The 17,296-nt window shown below is 38.5% G+C and overlaps 1 protein-coding gene across 2 annotated transcripts in view; it reads right to left on the bottom strand.

The window, feature by feature from the left end:
* The window catches only part of KIAA1328 (KIAA1328 ortholog), a 171,602-nt gene that overhangs the window by 51,127 nt on the left and 103,179 nt on the right, over positions 1–17,296 (bottom strand). For both annotated transcript variants that reach the window (XM_018920086.3, XM_050986599.1), the window contains exons 7-8: positions 5,946–6,631; positions 3,008–3,103 (exon numbers count right to left, since the gene is read on the bottom strand). In XM_018920086.3, coding sequence (XP_018775631.3) covers positions 3,008–3,103; positions 5,946–6,631 — 782 coding nt within the window. The remainder of the gene's footprint in view (positions 1–3,007; positions 3,104–5,945; positions 6,632–17,296) is intronic.

Here is a 17,296-nt window from a genome sequence, read left to right as displayed (position 1 = left end):
GGAGTGGGTACTTGAGCATGTACCAAGCATCTGTGTCTGGGAGATGGAAAGCACTTTGTAAAAGGCTGTTTTATGCTAAACAAATGCATCAGGTTATGTTTTTATTTTGAATATTTTAAAGCATCTTGTACATTGGGGCAGACTTGAAAACAAATTATACAGACAACTTGCCATTAATTGCGCAAGCTACCAACTCCGTAGCTGCAAATGGTCTGTGGGCTCACTTAGGAGCACTCCAAGCTACTGAAAACCATCCTCAATAAAACCTGCTCTGACTACTGCACCTTAGAGAAATGGAGATCCCAAATCTGAAGGTAGTTCGGGTCCCAAATGCTGGCCCAGCTGCAGCTAGGCAAAGGGACAGGCCCATTTCTTCTCAACATTAGGGAAGGGACAAATTCAACACTGCAAATTCCTACCAGAATAGGTATCCAAACAGGCTGAGATGGACAATGCTTGCTGACAATGACAACAAAAATACCTTAATAGCACATGTAGAAAGAAGAGAAAGCAAAACAGGCACCCTTTGAAAATCTGGCTATAATTTGAAGTGGCCCCTGAGATCAAAGTTTTCATTTTCCCAGACTATGAGGGTACTTTTCTGTATCAGAAATCAAACTCTGCACTGTATTTGCTTGTGGAATCTTTTTTGCTTTCTTCAATGAGGGAAAAAATTAATCCCTACAGGAGATGACAAGATGCCTTTTAAACTACATACTTCATTTCTGACTACAATTACCTTTCAATAGTCTGGCACAGCTGCATGCTTCTATTTGCCTTTTTTTTTCATTAAGGGTTCCTCTATTATTTGTACCCTTCCTATAGCATTTATGCCTGGCAGTGATGCACATTCCCTTGTCTACAATTCTTCCTACAGATAGCAGAGGATAAATTGCAATTAGATTTTTGTAATTGTAGATAATTAACTCAAAATGAGTTGTTAATTATAGAGAAAAACTAATGTTTTTTCAGTTCTTGATTATATTATTTATTTTACTTCTCACTTCAGTAAGTTTCCTATTTTAAAGGTATTTCACTATTTCCTTTAAAATACCAGGATATTTTTAAAGTAAGTTCTGCTTATTTGAAGACTGAAATCAAGTTCTGTGCTGTGAGATTTGCTAGAAGATCTCTCATGTATGAACTGGAAGTCAAAGAGGGCTGATTTTCCATTAGTGCTCTGTTGGCATTTGCTGTAACAAGAATTGTTTGATAGGTCAATTAAAAACCAAACACCACCACCACAAAAACAAACAAAAAAAAAAAAAAAAAAAAAAAAAGTCCCACATCATAAAAAAAAAACAAACTAAAAAATAAAAAGGCAGAAAAAACCCACCAAAAGAGACAGTTAAAAAAAGAATGTATTTTTACCAGCTCTTCCTCCTTTCTAAGACATGGCCACACACTCACACACTCTCCCTCTCTGTACTGAAGAAAACATCACTTATATATTCAAATGCATAAAGGAGATAAATGGACTTGTCTTCAATGGCCTCTTTAAGCCTTACATTAGAGTAAATTATTTAGGGACCATTCATCTGGTAACCTTTGCAAAACTGAAGATGGCATATAAGAAGAAAAACTTCCAAGTGTTTTGCTGCCAAACTTTGTAACCAGCTGGCATGGCACCTTGAGACTGCTCAAACACACAATAACTTTGAAAAATTACAGTAAATTAAACCAGGGGAATGAAGATAGGGTGGGGAACCTTTTGAAATCTGGGACTCTCATTTTGTTAACAGCACAGGTTTTCTTCATTTTCCCTGTTAGAATATGGAGATATTTGCAGGGTTTTGGTTGCCAAGAAGCTCTGCAGATGTTCTAGGTTACATTTTTCCTCCAAGGGGCTTAATGCTGCTGCATCTTAAACATGTCATGACTCTCCATCTTTTTTGCTATAGTGATAATACTTTGATCACTTCAGTTTGTGTGAAAATGAAAGAAAAAAGCATCCAAATACAACAAAGATATGCCAGTAACTCACAGCAGCCAAACACCTGGTTAAGCAGTGAAGAATTCCAAGAAAACTAACAACTCCTGCTGTTCTGGAGAAAAAAAAGGCTTATCCCTTTTCAGTGGAAAGGGATCTCAGAAACAAAAATAAATTTAGTATAACAAAGTTAAAAAATAAGAAAAAAATAAGGTATTGGACTCTTAGTTTATAAATGAATTATCAGTTCTTCCAGTATTCTCAGAACAGAGAAGTTTATTACTTTAAAGCATTCTCTTCTTGCTAAAGAAGAAGTCATTCAAAGCACAGCTGCTCATCTTGTCCACCATTCTTTGGTCAAAAGAACACCTATAGTTACAGCACAGAGCAAGAAACTGTTACTTTCTGAAAAAAGGAGAAAACCTTGCCAATTTTTATTTGTTGCTTTCCTAATAAGCCTGAATCTTTTTCCAGTGTTAACTTGAATGCGACAGGGTAGGACAGAAGGAAAGTACAATAGTGTACTGATTGAAGTTTTAAATAGCAAGCAGGATGGAGATAAAGAGCTAAATATTGGCTTAACTCTGCTTCCAGTTTTTTCAGTGGTGGTTTGCTCTGATCACACTGAAGTAGAGGTGCAATGAGAGGTAAACAAGTAACTGTCACTGACCATGGAAGATCTATTTGAGAGTTAAAGGATATTATGTATTTTTTACATCAGGTCCAAATAAAGACCAAAGAGATGTTCTGATCTTAATTAAACAATAACAAGCAGCACCTAGAACAAAGAACTAAAACTAAGATTTTGTGAAAACTCCATTTGGCACTGGGCTAAGAGGTGGCACACAAAACCTGAAGCCTCTTCAGGAAGCCACCTAAACTTTGAGTAATAACAGGTCAGCATAACTATTGAGTTGACTCAAAAAACACAGCAGCCAATGAATTTTACCCTTCCTGCAGAAAAAAAGCTCTTAATCTGAAACAAACACATGAAAAAATACACTTGGCAGGCAACAGCACACTGTCAAGAAGATATACTGACCCTGTGAAGCACTTAGAAGTGAAGAGAGAAATTACCTTAGCCCCATGCTGCTGCCATTCATCATCAGAGCAAGATCTCTGGGTGCTTCAGCAATGGGCATATCTTCTAAGCCAGGTACATGGCCTCTAACCCTGGAAAAGACAAGTTAGTTGCTTCCTCAGCTGTTCAAATCACACCAGAACTTGCCACTAAAAGGTGACCTATGTGTCTACAAATGGGGCACTTTTACACATTAAATGCTTTAACAATTATCCTCAAACTTTCAAATATACTTTTGCAATGGAAGTCTGGTTCAGGCCCAGTGCTTTTGCTTCTAAAGGTTACAACTGGGACAACCCTAGCCAGTGTAACTCAGTTGAGTATTAGCATTTCAGCACTGGATGGGAAAACAATAGGGAAAAAATCTGCAGTCTTTTCATTACAGAAACAGAAAATTTTCATTCACAGATTAGAGCACCAGAGCTCAAAGGCATAATGCGTAAAAAGCATAGAACAGAATTTGTATAAGAGGGTTGTGTGCCCTCAAACCATGGGCCCACAAACGATGCTCTATTCTGAACAGATCACTCCACCTCCTCCTTTCTCTCCAACAAAGACAGAAAAGTCAAGATAGAGGTATTTCTTTTTTATTTGACTTAAATTCCTGTTTCTAAGCTTTGCTTTTACTTGGCTGCTCCAGTGAGGCTTGAACCAGGAGAAGCCACTGAACTGCACATGCACACACACTATTTTTTGACAGTGGAGCAACTATTTCACATAGAGAGTGGCTGCAAACTGAAAGAACTACTGTCACCTGAGGCTAAATAGAGAAATGTGGAAAATTAAAATAAGTTATGATGCAATGTGGCAGAAAAAATTATCAACTCACACTTTAGCTAAAAGATTAGGAAAGTTTTTTGCCAATAACTGCAAGTGGTCAGACCTCTTATTTGTCATTCAATGGCAATGGATCTTAACCAGCACTCCACACAGGCAGAAGGACAGAAAAAAATAAACATTATCTGGAAAATAATTTTTCTTGTATTGTTTTTTATGCTGTTACGATGTATTAACTCAGTTAGAATCTCCTAACAATGAAGCAAAGGGTTTTTGAGCTTAACTAAACAAATTTTTATTGTTACCAGTATATAAAATTACTCTGTTACCAAGTGCAAAATGAATTATATATTTGGAACTGAAACAGAACGGTGATGCCTAAGAGATTTACCTCTAAATATCAACCATTTAGTTCTAAAGATACTGAAATATTTTTAAGAGAAAACACATCATATTCTAGGTTTTTTTTTAGAGAGAATATGGCAAATCTGACTTCACATGCACCTGTGAAAAGAGATGACAAAATTGCACAGTCCTCAGATTGGTCATATATGATTTTTTCATAGAATTCTTTTTAGGTAACTAAAGCTCTGCAAACCAAAAAGGGCTTTTTTCAGAAAAAAAAAAAAAAGTAGCTACAATAGATATAATGGTACTAACAACAACATCATTACAGATATTTAAGGTGCATTTTTTTTCTGAACTTATGCCTCCAAACCTGAAAAATTTCCATTAGGAAAAAAAATGTACAAAAAAACTCAGTTTGTATGTCCTTCATATCAACTTGTTTTTCATTAGAGGGATGCATGCATAGAATTAAGGTATTTGATGATTAAGAATCCATCTGTTCCTACTTAATTCTCACCTGAAGTCATAATCCTTTGTTAGCAACTTCAGTCATTTTCAACACACACATTTGTGATTTCCTCTAAGACAGGTACTTTTAAAGCCACACAAACACATTATTTTCAAGGTAAACAACAATCCAAAAGACAAACAAAAGACGACCTAGATTACAGTACTCTCTTTTACAGTCTGAAAAGTAACCAGGGGGCTGAAATGAAGAAGGAAAAGTGATATATTCCTCCATGGTGGTTACAGTACATGGATGTAGGAAGTGGGTCATCTAATGCAGACTCTCATGGGGTGCTGTTAGCAGCTGCCATATTAAAACAGTATAGAAATATCTATCCCTGTGAAACACTCCTACTGCCTCTTCCAAAAGACTGCAGATTTTTCCCTATTGTTTTTCCTTTCTAATGCTGAAATGCTAGTACTCAGCTGAGCTGCAATGGCTAATTTAACCTGTTTCCATTCACTGTTCTGCTCACTTTAATAACATCATACCAAAAAAACAGTTGTTCCCTCTTTCTCAAAGACTATTTAGATTGACAGAAAAGTGTTACCTTCTGCAACAAACTCACAGGCCTTTCATCTCACATTTCTATGGCTGCTCCATATCCCTTCAAGTTTTAAGCACATAATGGGCCCCAGTCTTGGCATTCTCCCTTTTCACTAACATCACTGGAAAGAAAGTGTCTTCACTACACTGCGCTCCCTTCCATTTCATAAATATATGGGGGAAAACCCCATACATTTTTATATATTCCATATATAGGAAGATATATATATATATGTGTGTGTGTGTGTCTGTACATATGTAATGATCTTCATCTTTTCTGTAAAACACATTCTTTCCAGTCCCAACCTAGGTGAGTGCAACACTTCAAAACTGACCTTTCCAAGGAAAGAAGGGAGAATGCCACATTTATGTCATCCATGCTCACACTGCTCTCTTGCCAAATATCTGTATTCCTTTCAAGTGCCTGCACTAAGATCAACCTCTCATTTTCTTCTGCTGCTTCTCTTTTCCAACCTAGTCTTTTAGCAGTGTTTTTCTTCGGCCTTTCTTTCTACCACATACTGTTTTCCTCTGCTGCTTTCCACAGCTGTCATGCTGCTTCCCAACAGTATACACTAACAAACTAAAGTCTCCTCTCCTCTGAATCACTCTTAGAAATTGTGCCATAAGCCTTGCCTGTCTTGTTTTATTCTATTTATTGTTGCCTTGTTCTTTTCTCCCACTTAAATCAACTATTGCCCATGGGCTTATTAGAAATTTTAGAATTTTTTTTAAATTGTAAGTCTCAAAATCACCTGTTATAATCCATACAGGATTGGTGTAGTTGCTGTTGTTTTAGGAGCAGTTTTGCTTCTTGCTTAGTCAATAAATGTTGGAGTCGTTCCTTTTCAATTTCCAGCTCCATTTTTTGAAGAAGCAGCTTCTGCCTTCTTTCTTCATACAATCTTTTAGCCAACTCTGTTTCCTTAGGGCCTGAGTCGGTGCTGTGATTCAGCCTAGAACCTTGACAGAGCCTGGAATGATCATCGGTCTTGTTAACTGTCCCCGAGTGTTTTGTAAATACCTGGCTGACATAGCAGCTCTCTTCCACTCTCCCTGAGCTCTCCACATGCTTCCAGGCACAGCCATGACTCACTTGCTGAGGGCATATACTCTGAAATTCACTTGCCCTCTGGTCCATCTCCTGAGCTTGCTTTACGTGGTGAGGGCTCCTCTGCTTGGCTGGGGAAATCATATTGTTGCACTTTCTGTGCAAGTCGTTTTCCATTGGATATTCCTTCAGACACTCCTGATGGTTGCGATGCATTTCAGTCCTGTAATCGTAGTTATTCCTGCAAGGCTGAGACAACATAACACAGGCTGGGCTTACAGCCTTCAGTGCTCTACTGTTCTTTTGAGGAGTCCAAGGTCCCCCAGCACCCAAGTAGGAGCTGTCCAGTCCCAAAGAGTGCTGCTGGCACAAGCTCTTCTTACTGGATACCTGCAACAGGAGAAAAAATTTCCTGTAAATCACTAAAATTCATCTTTGTTCATCAATTTCCCTTGGTAAATGTGTTCTCTTCAAAACAGAGCTGCTGGTCCATGTTGATGGACATACAGCCAAACCCGACAAAATGTTTACCAGAACACAGACACAAATGTGCTATCAAATCTACATTCCATTCCATCTACACAAGTGTAATAAATGTAAAACTACTGTCCACAGGATCCTTAGCATAAAACGAGTCACTCCAGAGTATCAAGTAGTTGTGAGCATCTAGGGTTACATAAAATCAACTTGAAGAGTGGCAAAAAACATTAAATGTTAAGGTTTGAAAATGTTTAATTTTGAATACCAAGCCAAAAAATCCATTCAGCCACTATAAATACTCTTTGATTGGCTATTACACAGCAGGAGATTTGATGTAAAACATTTCACCTTGCATTGAATGGTATATTACTTACCGCTGGAAATTTGATGAGAGTTTTTGAAATATCTTTACAGAAACACAGATAAAAACCAACTACTTTCTGTAAAAAATGGTTGTACATCAAAAGCTGTCATTTAAATACAAAATACGTTTAAATACAGCTATAAACGTAAGTGATTTTTCAATTAAGCTGGGCAAGTGATTATAGTCTGATAAAACTCTGAAGAAAACAAGCAACTGTAATTCACATTTGTCAATCCAGTACAAGCAAATTCTAGTGCTTTTGTTGTAGCCATGGATATTATGTAATAGACAACACAATCCTAGTTACATCATGGAGTATCTTTACACTAAGGCTCAAATTTGAGCTTTTATGAATATCACAACAGCAGTGTAACAGGCACACACATTTCTTTTGCTAGAATTGTGCATTAATTTCAATAACAAACTGAATTTAAGCTCCTCCAGCCTTTGGGACCTTCCACAAAGATATGGGACTTTTTAATTACAGAAGCCAGATTTTGTTCAAGATGGCAAAACCACTGCAGTGTAAGTGGTTTAGCAGAGAAATTTGGATCCACTGAAGAAAAAAAAGGTATTTTTTTCCCTCTGGGAATGCTTACAATAGAGAGGTATTGTGCACACGGAGTGCAAGACAAGTCAGCCAGACCCAAACCACTTGAATTTAGGAATGCAAGCAAGCATCCAGCAATGATTAGAAGAGAGTTATAATACAAATCTATGCAGCATTTATATGTATAATTTAGATTCTTTTTTTAATAAATAAACAAAATACCAAATATACTCTGCTGCCCTTCAAGACAACCAATTACAAGTTTCTTGTAGACTTCACAGAATGTAAATTAATGTGGATTAGCACCTGAATACTGATATTTTATTATTTCCAGTTTTGTGCATACAAATATATCCTCTCTCCCATGTGATTGAAAGCCAAGGATGTCATGTTTTGCCCCAAAGGGCTCAGTGAGTTGGAGGCGTTTGCATTAATGTCAGTGCTAAATGTCTGAGGAAGGTCTGGTGCTTGGACTGGGTGAAAAGTGCAGAACACTAAAATATTTTAAAGTCAGAGGGGCTGGCAGGGCAACTGAGCAGAAATGCAACATGCTGCCAAGAAGACGGAGTTTTGTTATTTATAATTTGCAGCATGCCATCCGTGTTGGCAATATTTTCCAGACAAATAAAGGCTACAGAGCCCTTTTAATCTGAATTAGACAATACAGAAAAGGACCATGCAGTCTCTCATTTCCCATACCACCTGTTTCTGGTTACAGAGAATTCAGGGCACCTACAGGAAGAGGTTTTCAAGGTGGAGGGTTCTCCCGTCCCTATGGACAGCAGAAGGTTTCAGCTCTGAAGATATTCTTAGAGCATCTTATCAGGGTGCTCTAAGGGTGGTCACAGAAAGCAAAAAACTGCCTTTCTGCAGCCCATAAATACTAATTAAAAAGAACACACATAAACAAAGGAAACTCAAAAGATAAAACGCCTGAGAACACCACCTTTATTTTAGCAGTTTGCTGACTGCTAGAGACAAGAGAATGTTAAGAAATCTAAGCACATGAATGAAGATTTTACAAAATAATCATCAGGTTTAAGAATAAAGGTCCACATTGCAAATTAACTTCATGGCTGAGACTGTATTACGAGTCCCTGAAGGCCCTAAAAGAGAGGTACCAGTTAGCATTTGTTGACCTTGGCCGCCATTAAGTGTGCCCTGATGGTCTCAGAAATGGCATTGACATTTAAAGACTTCATAACAAGGCAGAGAAACTTTAATGTTATTTCACAGATACAATATGTTTGCAAGGGGGAAAATTCTCATTAATGTCATTGAATGTGAGTGGGATTTTCTTATTCCTGTAGAAGGAGGAGGTCATGTTAGGCAGAAGACTGAGTTCCAACATGCCTTTGATGGTTACTCAGTACTTTCCAGGGTCTAACTCCAAAGAAAAATTAACTATTAGGAGTCAGAAACTAGTCAACAACTTTTTTTTTGTAATTTGTGGCTTCTCTGCTAAAGCCATAATTGAAAATACAGCTGGATGGTAGACATTGCAGGAAAAATGGACTGACATTTACACTTTTGAGGGATGAAAAGAGACTGTTGTGTGACATGACAGATCTGCAAAATGCAGGCCAGGTAAAGGGGTTATGTAGAGGAAAGAATTATTGTGAAGACCCACCTACTTCTGTGAGTCTAAAGACACACAAGCATAAGGAATCAGGTAATTTTACAAGATGAGTTTAAGAAAGATATTGCCTATGGGACACATGGAAACCATGACGGGCCATGGTGGAACAGCTGTGCTTGCTCCTCCATGGAGCCCTTCCAGGCTTGCTGTGCCATATTTAAAGATACAAGTTCCTTTAACTGAGGCTTAAACAAACTCAGACTCCTCCTTGTAAGGTAAGGAGTTAATAAGACTTGATCAGATGTGAAACTCTTGCGAAACAAGGAGATACTAAAAATGGTTTTAATAATCTTGAGAAGGATTTAAAGACGGAGACGTGTGGAAGTCTGCAAAGTCTTTACTGCAACCCCAGTAATTTTTGCTCAGGGATTCAGTGCAGAGCTTAAACAAACATCCAGTCCTTAAAACTTCCTATGAACAGACAAACAGTGCACCAGTTTTATGCACGCAGCATTATGATCTCTGCAAATTGTTCTTAAATGCAACTTGTGTGCTTTGCAGTTCTAATTCACAGTGCTGGCAGAGGAAGCACAGTTAAAGACTGACTCCAGCACAAATTGCTTTGTACTGCAAGGCATGAACTAGTAACAAAGCATATCTTTACAATACCAGAACAGGCAAGGTCTGGAAGGATTTCATTACATGTACAAACATGTTCAATAAACAGCCCAAAATCATTACCTTGAGAAGTCCTGCATTCTGAGGGACAAAAGCTGGCATCCCATCTTTTGTAAATATAATGTAAAATACAATGGTGTTAGAGCAAAATTGCTAGAGATGTTAACAGCATTTAGTTCATAGCACCCATATTTTAGCTGATATATGTCTGAATACCGGAAAAAGAGACAATGAAGTAAAATAATTCTCAGTTGTATCTTGAGGACATTTCTCTAATCTGGATTTTCAGCCCAGGAGTTTCTTTTGGTGGGGTAGAAAGTGGAAGGAAAATGTTGATTTAGAACAAGTCTGTTTTGCTGATATAAGTGGGGATGCTGAAGGAAACCAAGAAGAATGAACAGAAGCAGCAACAAGAGGAGAAATAGAGAGATTTAAAGATGACACAGAGACACACAGAAACACCTTCAAGAGCACCATGGGCACATACTTAAGATTCTTCACCAGCGTAGTTGCTCTTTGGACATGATCAGCAAAATTTAATAGAAAAAATTTTCTCATTGGAAGCATTGTCAAGTCCTGGCACAGGCTGTCCAGGACAGTGGTGGAATCACCAGCCCTAGAGGTATTTAGGAGACATGCAGATGTGATGTTTAATGACGAGTTTTAGTGGCGGACTTGGCAGTGCTGGGTTAATGGTTGGACTTGGTGGTGGTTTCCAATGTAAACAATTCTGTGACTCCATCAGTGACCCAGATGACACCCTCACTGAGCTATACAACCTAAACCCGGAACTCAGACACCACTCTGAACTGAATGCTTCATATATGGGTCTCATCTGAATAAAGCTTGGCTTTGGGTTTCGGGTCTATCACCAGCATAAGCACTTGCTTTTGTCAGCAAAATGAGGCAAAACGAGCTTATTATAAATAAGCTCAGATAGGATATTGGGGCAACTGAAATGCTGTTTTAAAGAACAAATTACATCAAATTATAGGACTATTTGAAGTACATTCCTAGTGATTAAGGAGCTATTCTTTCCAAGATTCTGTACGAACTTAATAGGGAGAATGAAAAAACATAAAGATTTTAAAGTGTATTAGTAGGATCGACTGAGGTCTATAAATTTTTTCTTTAACTCATATAATCCTTTGTTAAAACCTGTACCATAAATAACCCAATATCAGTTGTTACAAAGTGTCATGTAATAGTACAGCAACTGTCTCTGTCACTACCTAAGATAAATACAGTAGATAACTCCTATGGTAAGCCTACCATTTTTCAAGCAAGAAACAAAGCACTATTTTCTGTAGAAATTATGTATAGCTATGATTGCCCTATTCCACTGAATAAAACAAGTAGTCTCAAATGAAAAATACCGTGAATGACAGCCACCAACCTGTATTTTTCCTGTAGAAATCTACTGAACTCAACATACTGAACAGGCGTAGCTAAAAAAAAAACGTAGTATCACATCACAAAAAAGTGAATCTATAGCTGCTAGCTGACAGCAGAGGAACACCTCCTATGTTTATGCTGCCTTCAGTATTTTTTCTCCTCTTTGTTAAGAAGGTTTGAGCTGGCATGCCAGGTGCACAAAAAAACCTGCATTCAAAGTACCATGTGAGCATTTGCTGGCGCTCAGCTTTAAGTGTATATTTTGCATTCATAAACATGCCACCCTTCTTCTCCAGCTACCCAAACACTGTTGATAATTGCTAACAAAGGCTCCCATTTCACATCAGCAGACTGGTTTTACGCTGCCTGATAAGGCAGTTAATAATACAGTGCTCCAAGTAAACTAAAGAGAGGCATCTGCATGCCAAGTATTGAAAGTCACTGTAAGCAAAATGTCCATTAAGCCCACAGAGTACCCACATGTGGCAGTGCAATACCTGGCCACTAAATTTAAGCAAACATGTTTACTTTTTGAAACAAAAATGTATCATTCCTGTTTGCACTATAGAAACATGCCACTACACTAATCTTGACAGTACCAGGTCCAACTATTAAGATTCAATGTGCTGCCAACATTATAAAAATAATAATAAAAAAATCCCAATCTTCTGACTTCAATTTTTTACTTCTGCCCTTTATTTTACTGAAGAATCAGTAGTTCAAGACCTAGATAAATATTTCAAAAACTATACTATTTGTGAGCAGAGCAGGTCACTACCATTTCCCAGTGCATTTGGAGTTCATGTGAAATAAGGGCAAAAGAGTGATGAGCTGCATTTTTAACATGGGCATATACAGAATAGTTGTCTAGCTGATAGAGAATGTGTAATGCAACATCTGCACCGTACGCCTTGCCAAAGCCCATCCCAATAATGTAGTGCATTCTCCCTAGTGCAATTAACTCTTGTACTCTGGCAGGTTGTGCTAGAAGATCATCAAGGTAGATTACCTTCCAGCATATGAACTAAATACTTACAGGTGTTATATCATCAGTTATTACTTACAAACTTCTGCATTTAACAAGACATCCAGGCAAATGAATGATCTAATTTATGAATTATTTATAAGAATTTCACAGCATGCTCCTGGCGTCATCCATGGCCTTTTCCAGGTCATATGACACCAATTAGAGCTGAATTTTAAATTATTCAATAACCTGAACTCTCTTGTCATTTAACATATAGATATCAATGCAGTAAACAAGTTAAGTCTAATGGGCCCTGGAGGTTTGCGTTCCTCCACCCATCAGCAGCAGAGGCTGTATGCTACCACTGGAATAGAAAATAATAGAATGCAGCAGTCAAAAACATTTGCAAGGTTTTAATAAGTTATTTTGCCTCCCTTAGGGATTTTTGTATAACTTACAAGCCCTGAATCTAAAACATATTAAAGTCCTTAGCTATGTGCTTTCAAAACAAAATTAGGACATAGCAAAAGAGCAAGTCTGACACTAACCCTAATTTAGGCCCTTAATTTGAAATGTAGTGGAAATTATGGAGTAAGCAAGATTTACTATGCACAACTCATTACCTTCAGGCTCTCCTACAGCAGAGCCAAAAATAGCCCCTCTCCCAACACAGATACACCTGCCTATAAAGATAAGGCTACACAGAGGAAAATGGAAATGTTAATTTAACAGCTATCAGTTGACAGTGCACAGCTGAGGCGCATCTCATATTCCTCACCATTTGGGTGGAAAAAAGACTTCCACCATTCTTCTGTCCCAACAGCACTGGAGACACTAGTGATGTAGAAACCCATGAGGATTTGAGTACTTGCTTCAAGACATCACACTTCAGAGAGGTTTATGGTTGTGCCACATCATTAAAGGAAAAAGTGAATGTAGCAGCCTCCAAAGCACAGACACAATAAAAGATATCTTAAAACCATAATTTTCCATGATGACTACAAGAAGAACAAGAAGATAGCAAGAAAGATGATGAGATGAACAGCACCATTAGATACTGATTGTGCCTCAGCGTGAAACCTGCAGGAAATGCATGGCAAGCATCTCATGTCCTGGTTTCAAATCTCAGGAGTCTGTGAGCATCACCCCCTATTCACTGCTGATCCACCCTGAGAAGTCCAAGTCATATGGTAGAAAACTTCTGAGATTGGGTGTGCTCAGTACAAGCCTAAACCCTGCCTAGCACCAACAGACTTATTTTTATAGTACCTGTGCCTCAGCTTTCTGAAGGCTGCTAAACTAAACCCCAGATCCACACCTCCAGATGGTCAGTTGCAGAGTCCTGTCTTGGAGGACCCTGCAACTCCATTCATCTGCACACACATTTACTTTGCCCATTGCTTTGCAAGGATTAAAAAGTTTCCTGAGATCTATCCAACACCAAAAGGAAAAGATAGAAAGGGAGATGCTGAGCTTATCCATTTAAACACCATAGCAAGAACTTCTCTAGCTACTGCTGTCAAGATAAATGCCAAAAAAATGATGTTGAGAAAACATCATGCCAAATAAGTAAAACACACATATCCAAAACGTCTAGCCAGATTAGCAAGAATGAGGATTTAGATAAAGCACACAACATTGGATTTTCTGCTCCCTGACCTTATCATAGGAGGGTGCTGCAACAGAGTTCTCCGTGGCTTTTTTAACTTTTTAAACTTTTTAAGAAAAATAGCAGAGAGGGGGAAAAAAAGACAACTGCCTAATCTCTCAGCACACATTTTAAGAACACACAAAAATAGCTATAAGGGATTTTATTTTGGTTGGCAGCCAGATTTAACTTCATTGCTACACTGGGCAGCATTTGATTATTTCACATTAAGGGTAGTAACATGTTGGACGATAAGACGGAAGTTCATATTGGTTTTCATTAAAGAGTAATATCCACCATGTATTTGGTTTTTCAAGGTAACTTTTTCAAAGTTATTTTAAAAAGCAAACAGTTTTCCACTTGGAATCACAAGTTTAGCATATCACAGACTACACATGTTCTCAGCTATTGCCAGTCTCTTTAGAATTCAATCAACTTTTGCTCCAAAGTCATGCTTTCGTAGTTCTAGTCACAAGACAAAAGGGCAAATATACTGTGACCCTTCTAAATAGCCCCGATTACTGTGATCAAACAGAAGCCAGATACTGATGTGGAGAAGAAGGTTCAGAGTTTGACGTGTGAAGATTACTGCAGAAGTAGACATTGAATCAGCATTTGCCAACATGCATCTCACCATGACAGCCAATATCACCTTTCCCCTGTATTTGCAGTAGGGATAATTCTGGTACCCACTGGGCAAGGATGAATTTTAAGTAACAGCCACTGTTCACTCTGAAAATTACAGGAAGTTTTACTTCCTTCAGGTGGCTCCTGCAGTGTCCCTGGGGTATGGACAAAGGCTTTAAAATATTTTTGCTACACAAAGAAAGGAAGAGATGACATCTAGGAATTAAAAACATGTTCAGAAGTAGGGCCAGTGTTTTGGGAAAAGAAGAAAAAAAACCCCAACAAAACAACTAGAAAGTTATTTAAATAATAAAGAAATCCCACACATGCAGAAAATCTTTTGATTTTAAGAGTAGAAAGGTGTGCCTAAGTGAGCGCTTTCTGTCAGAAGTGTCCTTGCACTAAGAGCTAGACAGCATTTAGATTCTGCTAATGATCCCATCTCTGGGAAATAATTCATAAAAAGTAAACAGTAATTTTCATATGCCTGCCCTTTTGATCTTACATTTGTAGGGAGTATCCTGAGGCTAGCCATGGGCGCCCTCATGGCTCTGGCTGATTGACCTCTAATCTGCCCCTCAAGTAACGATCCTGACAAGGAATGACAACAAGAGTTGCAGACTTTTCAATGCAATCTCATTAAAGACAGACTGACTCACTTCATCTTGTCAAAGAAGAACTTTCACACAAGAAATAAAAGCTTTTTAGAGGGATTATTTTATTTTGTAATGATGCTGTTCTTTGGAACAAAGAATAGAAGTCTAATGCACCAGGACCGGACTGGTACAGAGCTTTACATTAACTGGTCAAATGCTGGTGCAAGACACAGTTATGTGGTAAATAGCCTTGGTAGCAGAAAATTAAGAGTGTCTTCTAAAAGAATCAAGTCAGAACCATAGTACTTGACCTCTCCACATTTCAAAAAAGTACAGATACCATTTATAAGATAGAAGTTGCCTAAGTGACTGCTCACATCTCATCAGCCACACAAGGCCATGAGCTTTGACACCCCAGCCTGTGTGGTTTTTTACCCCATTCTAACCCTTAGTAAATGCAAGAGGGGTCCTTATGTCCCTATGTCTCACCGAGTATGAAGCTAAGAGAGAAAGCAGACAGTCCAGAGCAGTTAACATCCAGAAACTTGCTGTCATGCTAAAACTTGGCTGTCATGCTAAGACGAATAATTAATTGAAAAAAGGGAGTGAAGAAACTACAAATTAATCTGCTGGAATCCAAACGGGGGCACAGACTATCTCCTATATTAGAGTAATACTGAAAAAGCATGTGTGCTCCCAACACACTGCAACTTTGCAACAGAGAGATAAATGAACAAGTAGCAATAGAGCATTAGAGCTCCCACCAAAGTGCTTAGAACACTAAGTTGTACCTGAATGGTGGCACAACTCTATCATAGGCATATATATTGCATATACATATTATGCTTCCACTTCCTGTTTCAGTGTTTCCACAGTTCATATCCCTGCTCTTGTCAGATTCTTTTGCCTCAGTAAGAAGTCAACATCTTAATTTACAGTTACGCAAGAAAAGCACTCTGCAAATTGAAAGGATTTTAATTTTTTTGACTAAGAACACATGTAGCTGGAAGTTTTGTGCAAACTACAACCAGTCCTGAAGAAGTTACACCTAAGCATGATACCTCATGATCTGTTACCTAATCTAACAGTCTCTGCATTGGACACGAGTCCCTGAGACCTCTGAGCAACAGAGGCAAAGAATCTCATGGGAGTCTGGAAGGCTCAGCTTGCTGAACATAAAAATTCAAGGTTCTCTTGGCACACAGGCTGTGATTTCAGCAAGAGATTCAATGTTTTCTCTTTGGCAGGCTTGCAGTACGTCAAACAGGTACATAAATTAACAAAAGACTGAATGCAAAGTTGAACCAAGGAATAGGATGGCATGGAGAAAATAGCAATCTCTCATTCCCAGGGTAAGCCAGCTACTGCCTTTAGAAGCTCACCACCAACATGCTGACTCCACAACATTCCCACCATACTTGAAATGCCACAATGGATGTCCCAGCAGACATTCCATGTATGGCTGAGGCTCCTTAAGAGCTGAGGGCATTCTGAAGTGGGTTTAGTGCTGTTGGAGGTGGCAACCACTGACAGAGGGAAATGACCTCTGATATATCAAGCTACAAAGATAACTTCCTCTTGACCTATGGAAATGGATCTTTTACAGTCCTGCTGAACACCATAAAGTATAGCAATATTGTCACAGCTATTATTTGCATAAAATGGTGCTAGATGTGTTGTAGAGCAGTTTGACAGTCCAGCATAATGGGTCTCAGCTGCAAAATATTGATATAAAGGCTCTTCTATAGTAACCATAGGCCATTAGGTTGTCTGAATGGACATCCATCACTACCAGCTTGTGTGAAGAAGAACATTAAGTTAAAAAGGCATGACCAAGAATAAATTGAAAGGCCCTTCACTACTCCAGGGCAGCAGTGACTTTGTGAGGCAATCGCTTTCACTCCATGGCACTGCAGTCTGGACAGACAGACCAGGTAAAACTACCCACAGGTTTATTAAAGTGAGTTCAGTTTCATAAAGCTCTCAAAGTCTCCAGAGTTGCTAGAGCCAGAGGAAAGGACATCCTTGAACAAAGCTGGGCCTTGGACACAGGCACACAAAAAAAATACAGAGTAACTAATTATGTTATCATAGTCTCACATTAATTGTTAGCAAAACACTGTGCCCTGCTTACAAGCTGCAGGACAGGGACATGGAAGGACAGCTTCCAG

The sequence above is a fragment of the Serinus canaria genome, chromosome Z, assembly GCF_022539315.1.
Source record: "Serinus canaria isolate serCan28SL12 chromosome Z, serCan2020, whole genome shotgun sequence".
Classification (NCBI taxonomy): Eukaryota; Metazoa; Chordata; class Aves; order Passeriformes; family Fringillidae; genus Serinus; species Serinus canaria.
Note: the sequence above shows the minus strand (reverse complement) of the source record. Positions and strands in the feature narration are given on the sequence as shown.